This window comes from Aphidius gifuensis, linkage group LG3 (genome assembly GCF_014905175.1).
Source record: "Aphidius gifuensis isolate YNYX2018 linkage group LG3, ASM1490517v1, whole genome shotgun sequence".
Classification (NCBI taxonomy): domain Eukaryota; kingdom Metazoa; phylum Arthropoda; class Insecta; order Hymenoptera; family Braconidae; genus Aphidius; species Aphidius gifuensis.
The window spans coordinates 21,772,396-21,786,846 of record NC_057790.1 but is presented as its reverse complement, the minus strand read 5'-3'; the positions used below and the strand labels follow the sequence as shown (position 1 = coordinate 21,786,846).

At 24.3% G+C, this 14,451-nt stretch overlaps 4 protein-coding genes across 4 annotated transcripts; 2 read left to right on the top strand and 2 right to left on the bottom strand.

Moving 5' to 3' along the window:
* Positions 1-1,425: 1,425 nt before the first annotated feature.
* LOC122851048 (serine protease 48-like) lies at positions 1,426-3,398 on the bottom strand. The gene is made up of 5 exons (XM_044150098.1): positions 3,183-3,398; positions 2,623-2,782; positions 2,207-2,539; positions 1,794-2,137; positions 1,426-1,707 (listed from the first exon to the last, which is right to left on the bottom strand). Exons 1-5 carry the CDS (start codon positions 3,396-3,398, stop codon positions 1,426-1,428), a joined length of 1,335 nt encoding a protein of 444 aa, XP_044006033.1.
* A 1,496-nt stretch (positions 3,399-4,894) lies between these two features.
* LOC122851047 lies at positions 4,895-6,442 on the bottom strand. Its single transcript, XM_044150097.1, has 7 exons — positions 6,323-6,442; positions 6,115-6,235; positions 5,948-6,036; positions 5,750-5,870; positions 5,182-5,669; positions 4,983-5,094; positions 4,895-4,914 (listed from the first exon to the last, which is right to left on the bottom strand). Exons 1-7 carry the CDS (start codon positions 6,440-6,442, stop codon positions 4,895-4,897), a joined length of 1,071 nt encoding a protein of 356 aa, XP_044006032.1.
* Positions 6,443-7,483: 1,041 nt separating this feature from the next.
* On the top strand, positions 7,484-9,329 carry LOC122851046 (transcription initiation factor TFIID subunit 1-like). Its single transcript, XM_044150096.1, has 5 exons — positions 7,484-7,541; positions 7,587-7,850; positions 7,926-8,177; positions 8,331-9,244; positions 9,321-9,329. The coding sequence occupies exons 1-5, from the start codon at positions 7,484-7,486 to the stop codon at positions 9,327-9,329; spliced, it is 1,497 nt and encodes a 498-aa protein (XP_044006031.1).
* LOC122851045 (transcription initiation factor TFIID subunit 1-like) lies at positions 9,326-13,825 on the top strand. The gene is made up of 2 exons (XM_044150095.1): positions 9,326-13,538; positions 13,626-13,825. Exons 1-2 carry the CDS (start codon positions 9,326-9,328, stop codon positions 13,799-13,801), a joined length of 4,389 nt encoding a protein of 1,462 aa, XP_044006030.1. The 3' UTR covers positions 13,802-13,825.
* The last annotated feature ends 626 nt before the right edge of the window (positions 13,826-14,451 follow it).

The following is a 14,451-nucleotide window of genomic DNA, read 5'->3' as shown; positions in this document are numbered from 1 at the left end:
CATGAAAATTTATTTATGGCAGCAAGATTAACAATCAAGGCTTACAAAGAAATAACAGCTGAATATTTACAACAAAAAATTCACGAGTATGATCAAGTTGAAGGTAAAAAAAAAAAAAATTAAATATCAAGTTGTGTAGTATTTAAATTATGTTATTTAATTTCAGATCCAGCTAAAAGAGGATTTACAAATGACAAATTTTTATCAACAAATTATAAATCTATTTATTCATTACTACGTAGAAAAAAAAATTTAGATAAATTATTGCTGGGTTATCATCATGGCTACTGCATCATGATTGCGTATCTTATTATTACAAGAACATCATTAATTGGTTATCAAGAAAAATCTAGTCTTGATGAGCTATCAAATAATGATGATTTTATATTTTTAGTTAAATTGATAAATATTAATTTGGAAATATCAAGACTCAATAGTATGATGATTGATGATAATAGTAATAAGTTATTTCGTATTATTATTAGTAGTTTTAGTTTTTTTAATCATTCATGTGATACAATGACATGCCAACGTTATCATGGTGATGAAATGAGTCTAACAAATTTATACCCAATTAAAAAAGATCAACAAGTATTTATAAATTATGGAGTTTATTATGATGTCATGAATTTAAATGAACGAAAAAATTATTTAAAAAAGCATTATAATTTTAATTGTAAATGTTACGTGTGTAAAAATAATTGGCCAACTACTTTGTTATATATTAAAAATGATGAAGTTGTTCGTTATAATCGTGAGCTTATTAAAGAAAAATTTATATCATGTTATAATCGTTATCAAGATGCTTTAGAAGCTCTTGATAATTATCGTTATCATGGATATTTGATTGATCTTTGGTCAACTTATAAAGATGTTATTTTTATTATCAAAGTATTGAGCTATATTTTATATCCAAATTCTGCTGAATTATTTGATGCAATACAACTACTCAATGGAATTTTATGTATCACTAGTCAACGTTTTATTCAATTAGCACCAGGAAATAAATTAGATATTGATATTAAAAAAAATCTCGTAACTAATTTTTATGAAATTTAATTTAATTATTTTTTAATTTTTATAAGATGTATTGTTGTACAGAAATTATTAATACTTACTTGTAAATATAATTTGAATAACTATGTTAAAATTAATAATAAACTGACAAACAAAAATGATAAGTTAAATTTTGAATTTTTATTATACATTTGCTTTAATAGAAATTAATATTTTACATGATAATTCAAAAAAATAAATTTAAAAAGTTAATTAACAATAAAACAAATGAATCCAAGAAAACTAAATTTTATATTGTTAAGTATTTGTTTGTTAAAATAAATAATAAAAACTTTATGATTATTTGATATTAAATAAAGAAAAATGAAAATGAAATTAAACTATTTAAATGATGTAATTAAAATTAATTTATAAAGTAGTTTCTTCAATCCACTCAATATACTGTGATGTATCAATAAATTCAGCATACTGGGGTGAATGACATGATAATTTTTTATCCTTAGGAATTACTCGTGCAAGAACACCACGTAAGAAAAAAGCATTTGTTTTATAATCATAGACAACAAGAGCACTACCAATATGTCCAGTGCAATAACCAGTATTTAAATTTTCACCAGCACAAAATGTGTTAGTTAAACCATTAAAAATTGTAGGTAATTTAAAAAGTTCATCATAGGCACGACAATCATTCTAAAAAAAACAAAAAATAAAATAAATTAATATCACAAAATATTATCAAATTAATTGAATATAAAATAATTTAAAAAAATATTTACATTTGGTTTAACAGTTAGCTTTGTCAATCTAAGTTCAAATGGAATGATGGTACCATCTTCATCTCTACTCCAAGCAACAACATAACCAGTTTGACCAATGACTTCTTTTGAACTATCAGACCAAACACAAATTGGCTGAACACTTGGTGTTTTTCTGACATTATTTTCCAATTCAAAAATGACTAAATTTGATGTTTCATCAGCAAGAAGACCATGCTTATGATATATTTGATAACCACGAACTTCGTAATATGAATCATCATCCAAATCGTCAGATATTCCAAGGCCAATAATAAATTCATCTGGTGAAAGAATTGATCCTTCTGGTTTGATGCATCTACCAGCTGTTAATTTAAAATAAATTTATGTTATTATATTTAAGCTATTATTATTTTTAAAATGATTTTTTATACCTGTTAATACATGACGATTGGTTATCAAGGTACCAGCACATACATGGACTGTAGCATGATTATTTTTATGCAAAAAAATACTTGCTAACCATGGCCAATTTTTAGCTTCTAAAACTTGATTATTTTGAGACAGTAAATCATATTTACTGCGACTTGGTTTTCCACAAACTTTATTCAATTTTGAATATTTTTCTTCATAATAATTATCCTGGTGTGAATATTGAATATCTGGATGATGATCTGTATCATAAGAGTCTGTTAAGTGATCATCATCATCACCTTTTGGAACTAAAGAATTATCCAAAGTGATAAAAGAAATAGGATCATCTGAATCTGTAAAAATTAATTATTTGTTATCAATTTAATTTTAAATTATAAATTAATAAATTAATAATTAGTTAATGTATAATATTTACATGTATTTTGTTGACAATATGGCTTATCATTCATGGTAATTGAAGAGACATCAAAATTATTTGTTGAAGGCGGTGTAAGTTTGTAAATCAATGGCTTGCCACGAATCAAATTGGCATAAGCATCACCAAGTGACATCAACAAATCCACTTTTCCTAAGTACTGTTGAAAGAAAAAATAAAAATAATATTTTTATTATTATTAAATTTAAAATAAAATAAATTTATGATTCATCTGCAATGAATCATCATAAATTTTATTTTTCTAAAATGTTTTTAAAATTTGCTCAATATTTATCTTATACTTATTGAGCATGAAAAAAAAAAAATAAATAAATATTCAATAGCCCAGTCAAATTAATGAAAAAAAAAAAAAAAAAAACAAAACAATTGATAAAATTACAAAGAAAATGAAAATTTATGGAAAGAAAAACTTTGAATATTATTCTATTTCTTTTTCTTTTTTTTTTTTTTTTAAATATTAAATTTTCAAAGACAAATTTTTAATGGCCAATTTTTAATGATTATTTTATTTAAAAAATTATTAATCATTTTTTACATACCTTGATATCTTTATCATAATTTGCCAAAATAACTTGAAGATGCATTGCTCCAATTTCATTTTCAAACATTGGTGATTGTTGAATTTTAATCAAGCCATAAAATGAGCCGGCATGATCCTTGACGTAGCTCAAGACACCTGGACATGTTGAGCGAGGACCTGCTGATACCAGATTTAATAAACCCAGAATAATAACTCCAACAAGAAGCTGCCCCATTTTAATTTTAGCCAAGATATTTAACTCGTTTAATTAAAGTTAATAAAATTTAATTGAGTAATGAATTTTATACAAATTATAATATAATATTAAAAACTATTTATTATTTTTTAAAAGCGATGTGAACAGGCACAAGGTTGTGGTTTAACTGATCCAACGAAAAATATTAACAACCAGCCCAACCGGCTCGAAGCACAAAATTTTCAGAAGGCAAGGAAAATACTGAATAAAAGGAATAATTTATTTTTGTATTTAATTTTATGAATAGAAATAAAATAAATAGGTATGTGTGTGATGCACACCAATGAATAATTTTTTGAAAAATTAATTTATACTTGTATTATTTACGTTTGATAATTTTATTGTTTACAAAATCATTTTGAAAAATATTATTAAATTATTAACTATATATTATCAAAAATTATGATAATTAAAATTTAATAATTTTAATATTAAATTAATTTTTATATCACTTGGGTAATAACCGTATTTTTTTAAATTAATTTTTATATTATTAGTAATTGATTATTTATTAACAACAAGTAGATTTTTAAATTTTTCACGGGTTTTTATTGATGGCCATGACACTTGAATTAGATTTTTAACAGATGATATTATCAGCAGCAAAACATAATTATTATTTACGTGATACAATGCCACAACTTGTATCAAAATTAAGACCAGTATTAATTTAAAAAATAATAAATGAAAACAATAATAATGATGAGGATGACGATGAAAGAAATCGTGATAAAAAAGGTAGAGAATTTTAAGAAAAAATAGTTGTTGATTTACGTAATTTTATTAATCCAAATATTGATAATGAAATTTTAAAACGTCGATCAAATTCAATAAGTTATATTCTTTGTTCATCCAACTGCTAATTTCAAATATACAAGGTCTAAATTGTAAATTATAAATTACCGTTTTCATAACATAATTCCAATAAAATAATATCTTAAAAATAACATTTTAACATACTAATTAAATAATCAAATAAAGTAAATAATTTTTTTTGTAATTTTAAAATTAATTTTCATGTATCCCTGAAGTTTATCGACATATACACGACTTTTTTTAATGAATTTAATAGAACTAGACGTAAATATTGCGATTCATATTGTGTTGAACCAGGTATATATGAAAGACCCATTTTTACTATTATTTTTCGATTTGTTGATAATTCTGCTACTCTTTTTAAAAATTCAGAAGTAACAAGTGTTTCTACAAAGTATAACAGTTTCATTTTTGGCGAATTTTCAAAAACTTTAGTGAGTGAAACATCAGTAATTTTATTGCTGTATGGTAAATGTAAACATCTTAAATTTTTAAGTAATTTAATTGAAGAATCAGTGACGTGACTAGGACCACGAAGATTAAGATATGTTAAATTACTCATCTTTGAAATAGCTACTATGCCAACATCAGTTACCAGTTTACAAAATGTCGTAAGCGCTTGTAAATTCTCCAGGCAATTGGCTAGAGTATATAAACAATCATCTGTAACTTGGTAATCCTGTAAATCCAACATCTCAATATTTTTATACAGAAATGTTTTGTGCATATAGTCATGAAACCACTTACTATCATGACTGATGACTAATATTCCAAACTTTTCCAGATGCATGGATAAATCAATATCAATAAATATACCAGCAGTTTCAATTGATTTCAAGGCTTTCAGTTCAGGAATGACCTGCAAAAAAAAATATTTCATAAGTATATGTCAAGAATAAAAAAAATATTTTTTATTTTTTTGTAATAAATATAAAGTTTAACGTACATGAATGAATGATTTTGGAAGTCTCAAGCTTTTAAGAAAATTTTTTTCGTTCCAATTTGACAAAGTCAGTTCAGTTAATGTACCAGCAACGCTTCTCAATGTATTAACTAATGTATCAGAGAAATATGTATTATTATCAACATGTTGAAATATAATTTTTAATACTTTTAATTTAGATAGACGTGAAAATGCATTAATTAGAGATTCTCCAAATAATACCTTCTTGAATCTTAAACGAAGTTTTACCAGGTTTGGACAAAATTCATTTATAACTGGCACTATGCCATCATTACCATGGGCTGTCAAATCTAATTCTGTTAAATAACGACCACACTTTTTAAGCAGCGATCTTAAAAACCATACTTGTCCATAAAGTTCTGGATATTTTTTTAAATAACTTGGACACTCATTATATTCCCAATGGATTAGTTCAAGTTTTTTTATATTCTGCCAAGAATAATTAAAAGCTTGTCTCCATTTCTTGCAAACTAAAAAAAAAAATAAATTTATAGTCAATACAAAATAATTTTAAAAAAATCAAATAATTAATATTTTATAATTATCATACCTAAAGCAATTTTTGGTCTTTCACATACTGACAGATACGTGAATATTTTAGCCAGGCAATCATCATTAACAAAATCAATCGTCGTATTTTTGGCGTCATCATTATAATACTGATAGTATATCTAAAAAAAATAATTAATGTTTATTATTCAATATTCAATCTACAAGCATGATGAAAAACAAAGCATTTTGTACAAACCTTATTATTTTTTTTCTTGAAGGCACGTGTTGAATTTCGACTTGTCAATTTAGATTTTTTTACACATCCATTTTTCCATTTCTTGAAAACTAAAAATAAATAAATTCATTGTCATTACAAAATAATTTTTAAAAAATCAAATAATTAATATGTTATAATTATCATACCTAAAGCAATTTTTGGTCTTTTACATGCTGGCAGATACATTGATATTTCAGCCAGGCAATGATAATTACCAAAGTCAATTGTCGTATTTTTACCATCATCATTATGAAGCTGATAGTATGCCTAAAAAGAATTATAATCAATGTCTATTATTTAATATTTAATCTACAAGCAGGGTGATTGGTGAAAAACAAAGCATTTTGTACAAACCTCATTATCCTCTTTGTTGAAGGCACGTATTGAAATGTCACTTGTATCCTTTGATTTTTTTATACATCCTTTTTTCCACTTGCGTATTATTTTACATTTACGTAATCTTGTAAGACTCATATCGATAAAATTAAAATATGGTATTTACTATTTAATTTAAATCAAGTTTTGGTTCAATATTTTTTTATTATATTATATTAAAAAAGATCAAGATTTTTGAGCTCTATGTTTTTTATCAAAAATAACTTCTGTAACCACGTTTTATTTATGTTATATATATTATTTAAAAAGATCAAAAAATTTTTAAGCACTGTTTTTCACTACACATAACCAAGTTAATAAATATTTATTTATTATTAAAATTAATATTTATTCTTAGACAATCCTAGACTTGACTAGACTGGACTGACCAACCGAGTTTCAACTTACTTTTGGAGCTTTTGAATGGCTGTCTTGGCTCCAAGACCTTTAGTCATGAACTATATTCAATATAAAGGTTTGACAAAAAGTTTTTCAAGCGCCGCCATCGGAAAAAAAAAGCCCTAAAGGGTTTATTTACTATTTCAGACTTATAATAACTAATAATGTGAGCTTCATTATTTGATTTTAATTTTAAGTAATTACCGTATTTTTTTAAATCAATTTTTATATTATTATCAATTTATTATTTATTAACAACAAGTAGTTTTTTAAATCTTTCGCGCGTTTTTATTAACGGCCATGACACTTAGATTAGATTTTAGCCAGATGATATTATCTAGATAATATTATCTCAATAAATATGTCGTCAGCTGTGTACATCAGTGTACTATATATATAAAGGAATAACTAACATATTTTAGTAGACCCACGTGTTTTACTCCACATGTATCATCCTTATTTTATATTTAAATTAGCATCAATGAAAATTCAATATTAATTTTAATTATTATCCACTGTGATTAATTGATGTTTTGATTATAACATCAATTCAAAGTGTATTATAATAATTTTAAAAAATAAAAAAACATTGAAGTTAATAAATTAATTAATTAAATAATTAAAATAAATGTAAAAATAAAACTCATAACCTAAAAATGTAAAATTATAAATTAATAAATGTAATATATTTTTTTTTAAATAATCTACTGTGTGAATGGAAAATTTAAAAAAAATTTAAAAATGATTAAAAACTATGAAGATTTTGATGAGAAGAGTGATAGTGAAGTTGATGTATTTGGTAATATTGATAATAAAGGTCAACTGGAAAATAATAATATTCTAGATGATGATGAAAAAGAAAATTTGGCTTCAATTGGTCAATTTGAGGTGAATGATCTTTTAAATGACATGCTTATATCTTCTTGTTCTTCTTCTGATGATAATTCTATGATGTCAATTAATAATACCAATTCAGTTGATGAATATGTTGAAGAATATGTTGAAGAATATGTTGAAGAATATGTTGATGAATATATTGATATAGAATATCTTGAAGATGAGGATTACAGTCAAGAATCACCAGATGCATTTGGTTCTTGTGATATAAGTGAGTCAATTGATGATAATAATAATGTACATAATAATGATGAAATTGTAAAATTAAATAATACAATTAAAATAGAAAATAATGATGATGAAGATGTTACTGAAAATATAGATACTCAGTCATCTCCATCATCACCTTATTCATCAAAAGAAATAGAAAATTTAATACTAGGAAATTTTAATAGTGTTAAAAAAGAAGATGATAATGTTGATAGTAAAAATTTAGACAATCAGTTGTTGCCAACACTATCACCATCACCAAAAGAAATTGAAAATTTAATACTAGAAAATTCTAATAGTGTTAAAAAAGAAGATGATAATGTTGATAGTAAAAATGTAGACAATCAATTGTTACTATCACTATCACCATCACCAAAAGAAATAGAAAATTTAATACTAGAAAATTCTAATAGTGTTAAAAAAGATGATGATGATGATGATGATGCTAGTAAAAATTTAAACAACCAGTTATTGTCATCAGTATCATCAAAAGAAATAGACAATTTAATATTAGAAAATTCTAATAGTGTTAAAAAAGATGATGATGATGCTAGTAAAAATTTAAACAACCAGTTATTGTCATCAGTATCATCAAAAGAAATAAAAAATTTAACACAAGAGGTATCCAAGACCAATGATGAAATAAATCTTAATAGACCTTTGGCATCAATGCTTCCTTCAAAATATGAAAATACAGAGATAAATAATTTATTTCCTGATTTTTCACCAGCTAAAAGTTTAAGATTTTTGAGAATTTTTAATCCTGACGAAACAAATAGTCCTCCAAATATATGGAGAAATGTTGCACGTCATAAGAGAAAATTGCAAAATAATAATTCAAATATTATCTGTAATCAAGATGAAAAGAGAAAAATATTTAAAAGTTGGACATTGTATTATGATCCAGTACCAGAAAATTTAGATGCAATTGCATCTGATGATGAGACAAAATTATTAGCACCAGCAGTAAATAATGATACAACTGATGTTAAAACAGCTGTTGTTGATGATGATGTTAAAAATAAAAAAGAAGATAACACACTTTGGCGTGATGGTCCAGCAAAATATTGGTATGATCATTTCAATTGTTCTGATGATAAGGATAATTTTGATTATGGCTTTAAGCTAGCTAAAGATAATGAATCTGATAAAAATACAATGAATAATAATGATGATGATGCACTACCAGATGAAGCATTTCTCATGGTATCACAATTACAATGGGAAAAGAATATTATTTGGGATACAAATGATCGTATGAGAGATAAACTTATAAAAGAATTACATAGAAAAAAAAATTGTTGGGAAATTGATGCTAATCAAGAACCACGTCCTGTAACAACAAGTATAGAAGTACCACATCATATGAAGACATTAGATAGAAGAGAAAACTATGTATCAACATTAAAAAAAAAAAAAAAACAACAACAACAACAACAACAAGATGATGAACAAATATTAAAATTACAAGAAAAAATGAATAATGAAATGAATGAAACAGCAGCATCAACATGGAACTCAATATTACCATTTGATAATGATGAACTTGCCAATAATAAATGGGAAGATGATATAATATGGGATCCAATGAATATGAAAGAAATACCAAAACCAAAAATATTAACTCTAGATCTCAATGATGATAATATAATATTTAATATACCAGAAGATAAAGGTAATTTTAAAGAAAAAGATGAACCAAAGAAAAAAGTTAAAGTAACAAATCCTCATATGAAAAAAACTCAAATGTTATTAGGTGAAGCTGGTTTTATACCACAAGTACAAGAAGAAATAATACCTAAAAAAATAGAAAATAATGATCCATTTAATATATCAAATGATATATATTACATGGCAAAACAAGAAACATCAATTAAAATGAATATAAGTGGTGGTAATTTAATGCAACATAGTATACCAGTTGTTGAATTACGTGATCCATTTATTAAAACTCATATGAGTATTAAAAGCTTACGTAATTTTCATAGAATGCCATTGAAACGTTTAAACAATTGTCAACTATCATATCCAGGACCACATAAAATAAAACCATTAACATTAAATATTATTAAAAAAGCAAAACAACGTGAACAAGAACGTATTGCATCTGGTGGTGGTGATGTATTTTTCATGAGAACACCACAAGATTTAAGTGCTAAAGATAGTAAATTAGTACTTGTTGAATATTCAGAACAATATCCACCACTTATTAGCCAACCTGGTATGTGTTCAAAGATTAAAAATTACTATAAAAGATATCCATCAAATGATAATGGACCAAAAAATTATGAATTTGGTGAAACAGTATATTCATATAAATCACCATTTCTTGGTTCATTAACACCTGGACAAACAATTCAAACAATTGAAAATAATATGTATAGATCACCAATATATCAACATGATATACCAAAAACTGATTTTATTATAATACGTACTTCAAATCAATATTACATACGTGAATATGATGGTTTATTTATTGCTGGACAAGAATGTCCATTGTATGAAGTACCAGCACCAAATTCAAAACTTGCTAATAATTTTGTACGTGATTTTCTTCAAGTATATATTTATCGTTTATTTTTTAAATCAAATGATATACCAAAAAAAATAAAAATGGAAGATATTAGAAAAGCATTTCCTGGTTTAAGTGAAAGTACAATACGTAAACGTTTAAAATTATGTGCTGATTATCAAAGAACTGGTATTGATTCAAATTGGTGGGTTATTAGAAATGATTTTCGTTTACCAACAGAAGATGAAATGCGTGAAATGATAACACCAGAAAAATGTTGTGCATATTATAGTATGATTGCTGGTGAACAAAGATTAAAAGATGCTGGTTATGGTTGTGAAAAATCATTATTATTACCACAACAAGATGATGATGATGATGATATAATTAATAAAAAAGATGATGAAGTACAAGCTGCACCATGGAATACAACAAGAACATATATACAATCATTAAAAGGTAAATGTTTATTACAATTAACTGGTCCAGCTGATCCAACTGGTATTGGTGAAGGTTTTTCATATATTAGAGTACCAAATAAACCAATTGTAAATAAAGATCAATTAAAAGAATCAAAAAAACAATTAAGAGGTACATCATCAGATTTACGAAGATTAGATCTTAAAAAAGCTAAAGAAATATTATTACAATATGGATTAAATAAAAAAGTTATTGATGAATTAGGAAGATGGGAAATTATTGCTGTTGTACGTACATTATCAACACAAAAAGCTAAATCTGGTACTGATGATATTGATATTGAAGCTGTTATACAATTTTCACGTGGTAATCGTCATTCAATTGCTGAACATCATGAAAGATATAAAGATGAATGTCAAAGAATATTTGATTTACAAAATCATATATTAGCATCAAATGAAGTATTAAGTACTGATGATGATGATGATTCTGATAGTCATGATAATAATTCAGATGATGATGATAATAATAATTCTGATAATTATGAAGAAATGGGTAAAAATATTGAAAATATGTTGAATAATAAAAAAACATGTTTAGAATTAACTAAAGAAAAAGAAGAACAAGCTAGAAAAGAATTAATGAAAATGATTAATGATGATAATAATAATATAAATGATACTAAAAATAATAATAATAATCATGATAAAAATAAAAATATTATTAAAAAAAATAAAACACTTAAAATAAGTCGTACGTATCGTGATGACTATGGCAAAGAATATACACGTACTGAAATAATATCAAATCAAAAAGTAATTGATTTATATTTAAAAACACGCGAATTAAAAGATGATGAATCAATTAGAAAAATTGCAACAGATAATGATTTTCAAGCTAAAGAAGAAGAACGTAGAGCTAGACGTAGAAAACAAGAACAAGACAGACGTAAACGTAAAAATGAGGCAAAATGTGCTGCTGCTGCTGCTGCATTTGCAAATAAATCTGTATTAAATATTTATAATCGTAATGATAAAACAATATTTAATAATCATGATGATGATGGTGGTGATGGTGATTCATTAAATTGTACTAATAAAAAATTACAACTTAAAACAGATTCTAAATTTAAATGTGGTGCTTGTGGTAGTGTTGGTCATATGAGAACAAATAGAGCATGTCCATATTTTAATAAATCATCAATGTCAATTATTGATAATCAAGAGAATGATAATAATAATTATCAAAAAAATAATCATTATGAAGATAAAGATCTTATTAATGTTGAAGGTATTAAAATTAAATTTTCATCAACAGTCATAAAAATGGCTAATGAACATAATGCTGAATTAATGAAACGTAAATCACAATCTTTTAAACATTTAAAAAATTCAAATGATGGAAAAAAACGTAAACGTCAAGATGACAATGATGATGATTATTATTATGATAATAAAAAAATATCAAATAAACGTATTAATAGACGTAGAACAAATCCAGTTGTTGTTATGACAACAATATTTGAAAATATACTTCAAAATATACAAAAACTTTCATATGTTACACCATTTATATTACCAGTTACAATAAGACAAGCACCAGATTATCATATTAAAATAATGAAACCAATGGATTTACAAAAAATACGTGATAAATTACGACAAACAAAATATAAACATAGAAAAGAATTTCTTGATGATTTTATACAAATTTATGAAAATTCAAAAATTTATAATGGTGAAAATCATGAATTAACAATTGCTGCACAAAAAATGATGGAATTATGTGCTGATAAAATAATTGAAGAAGAAGAAAAATTAATGATACTTGAAAGAGAAATAAATCCATTTGTTGATGATAATGATGAAACAAAATTAGCATTTATATTTAAAAAAATATTAAATACAACAATTAAATTAATGCCTGAAGTATTTCCATTTAATAAACCAGTTAATAAAAAACAATATAAAGAATATTATAATATTGTTAAACGACCAATGGATCTTGAAAAAATATTTACACAAATTGATAATCACATGTATAAAAATCGACATGTATTTTTACAGGATATTAAACAAATATTATATAATTGTGAACTTTATAATGGAAAAAAACATCCACTTGTTGCAATTGCCAATAAATTATATACAGGATGTAAAAATTTACTTGATCAATATGATGGTTGTAATAATAATCAATTGAGTGAATTAGAAAATAAAAATTCTACTAATCATTGTCAAGAAAATAATAGTCTCAATTTACAATTTGTACCTGATGATATTAATTATACAATTGCTGAGCCTGAAACTCGTATTAGTCAAACAAATATATCATTAAATCAATTATGTGATTCTAGTATAAATGATGATATCTTTGTTGATGTTGAGGGTGATGTAGAAGTTGATGTTGTTGGTGAAGAAGTAATACAAGCAAAAGAAGAAAAACAAATAAAAGAAGAAATGATTAAATTTGAAAATAATGGAGATAATAATATTGTTGTTGATGATACTGATGACATGAAAACAATAGACATTCTTAAAGAAGATTTAAAATCATCAAGTGAAGATGATAATGATGATGATGATGATTTTGAAGAAGTACCATTTGATGCCAATAAAAATTCATATGATTTAAATGAATTTGATAAATTTATAAATGCACCACAAGTACCAGTTGGTGATGATGATCATAGCCAACAATCTACTCAAAGTATAGATATATCTTATTTTAATCAACAACAAATAACTCAACAAGGTAAAATTAATATTTAAAATTTACTAATTATAATTATTTTAAAGGTGTATTAATTATTAATAATAAAATTGTTTATTTTGATTACAGAAGAAGTTATGGATGTTGATTTAAATTATGATCAAACACAATATCATTCAACTGAAGTATCACCAGAACAAGATAATATTAATTCTGATACAATTCATGATGATTTAGCAGTATCTGATAGTGATGAAGAACATGATAAACATAATACATCTCAACCAGGTGCAATCTGGTTTTAAAAAAATTTTAATAATAATTTTTAAAATAGCACCTGAATTTAATTTACAATTCACACCTTTTGTACAATTAATTTAAAGTATTACAGTACTTAAGTTTGTAAATATTAAACATAATTTTTTAATTTCATTTTATAATTATTATAAAATAATTATAAATTATTATTATTACTAAAATTATACTGTCATTGTAAAATAATATATTTCTTTTTTTTTTTTAAATTAAACTACTACTATTAATTTTTATATAATTATATCATTAATTTCAAATGATTATTTGTATAGATTATAAAACAAAGCAGAGAAAATTTGAAAAATTAATTTCACTGATGATTTTTTAATTTCATTTAATAATAAATAAATAAATAAATAAAAAATAATAATTTTAAAAAAATATCTATATTTATTATTATATTTACACATTTTTACATTGAGCTATTTACATAAATTAAAATTTGATGATTTAATATTTTTCTATGACTTTTATATAACAAACAAATTTGACGGTCAATTTATTCTTAATTCATTCCAATCATAATCCTCCCATCCTGTATTTGCAGAACTGATATCCACACAAACTCTTGAATTCTTTGCACAAATTTTTCCTGGACAACATACATTTTCACTATCACACTATAAAAAAAAAAAAAAAC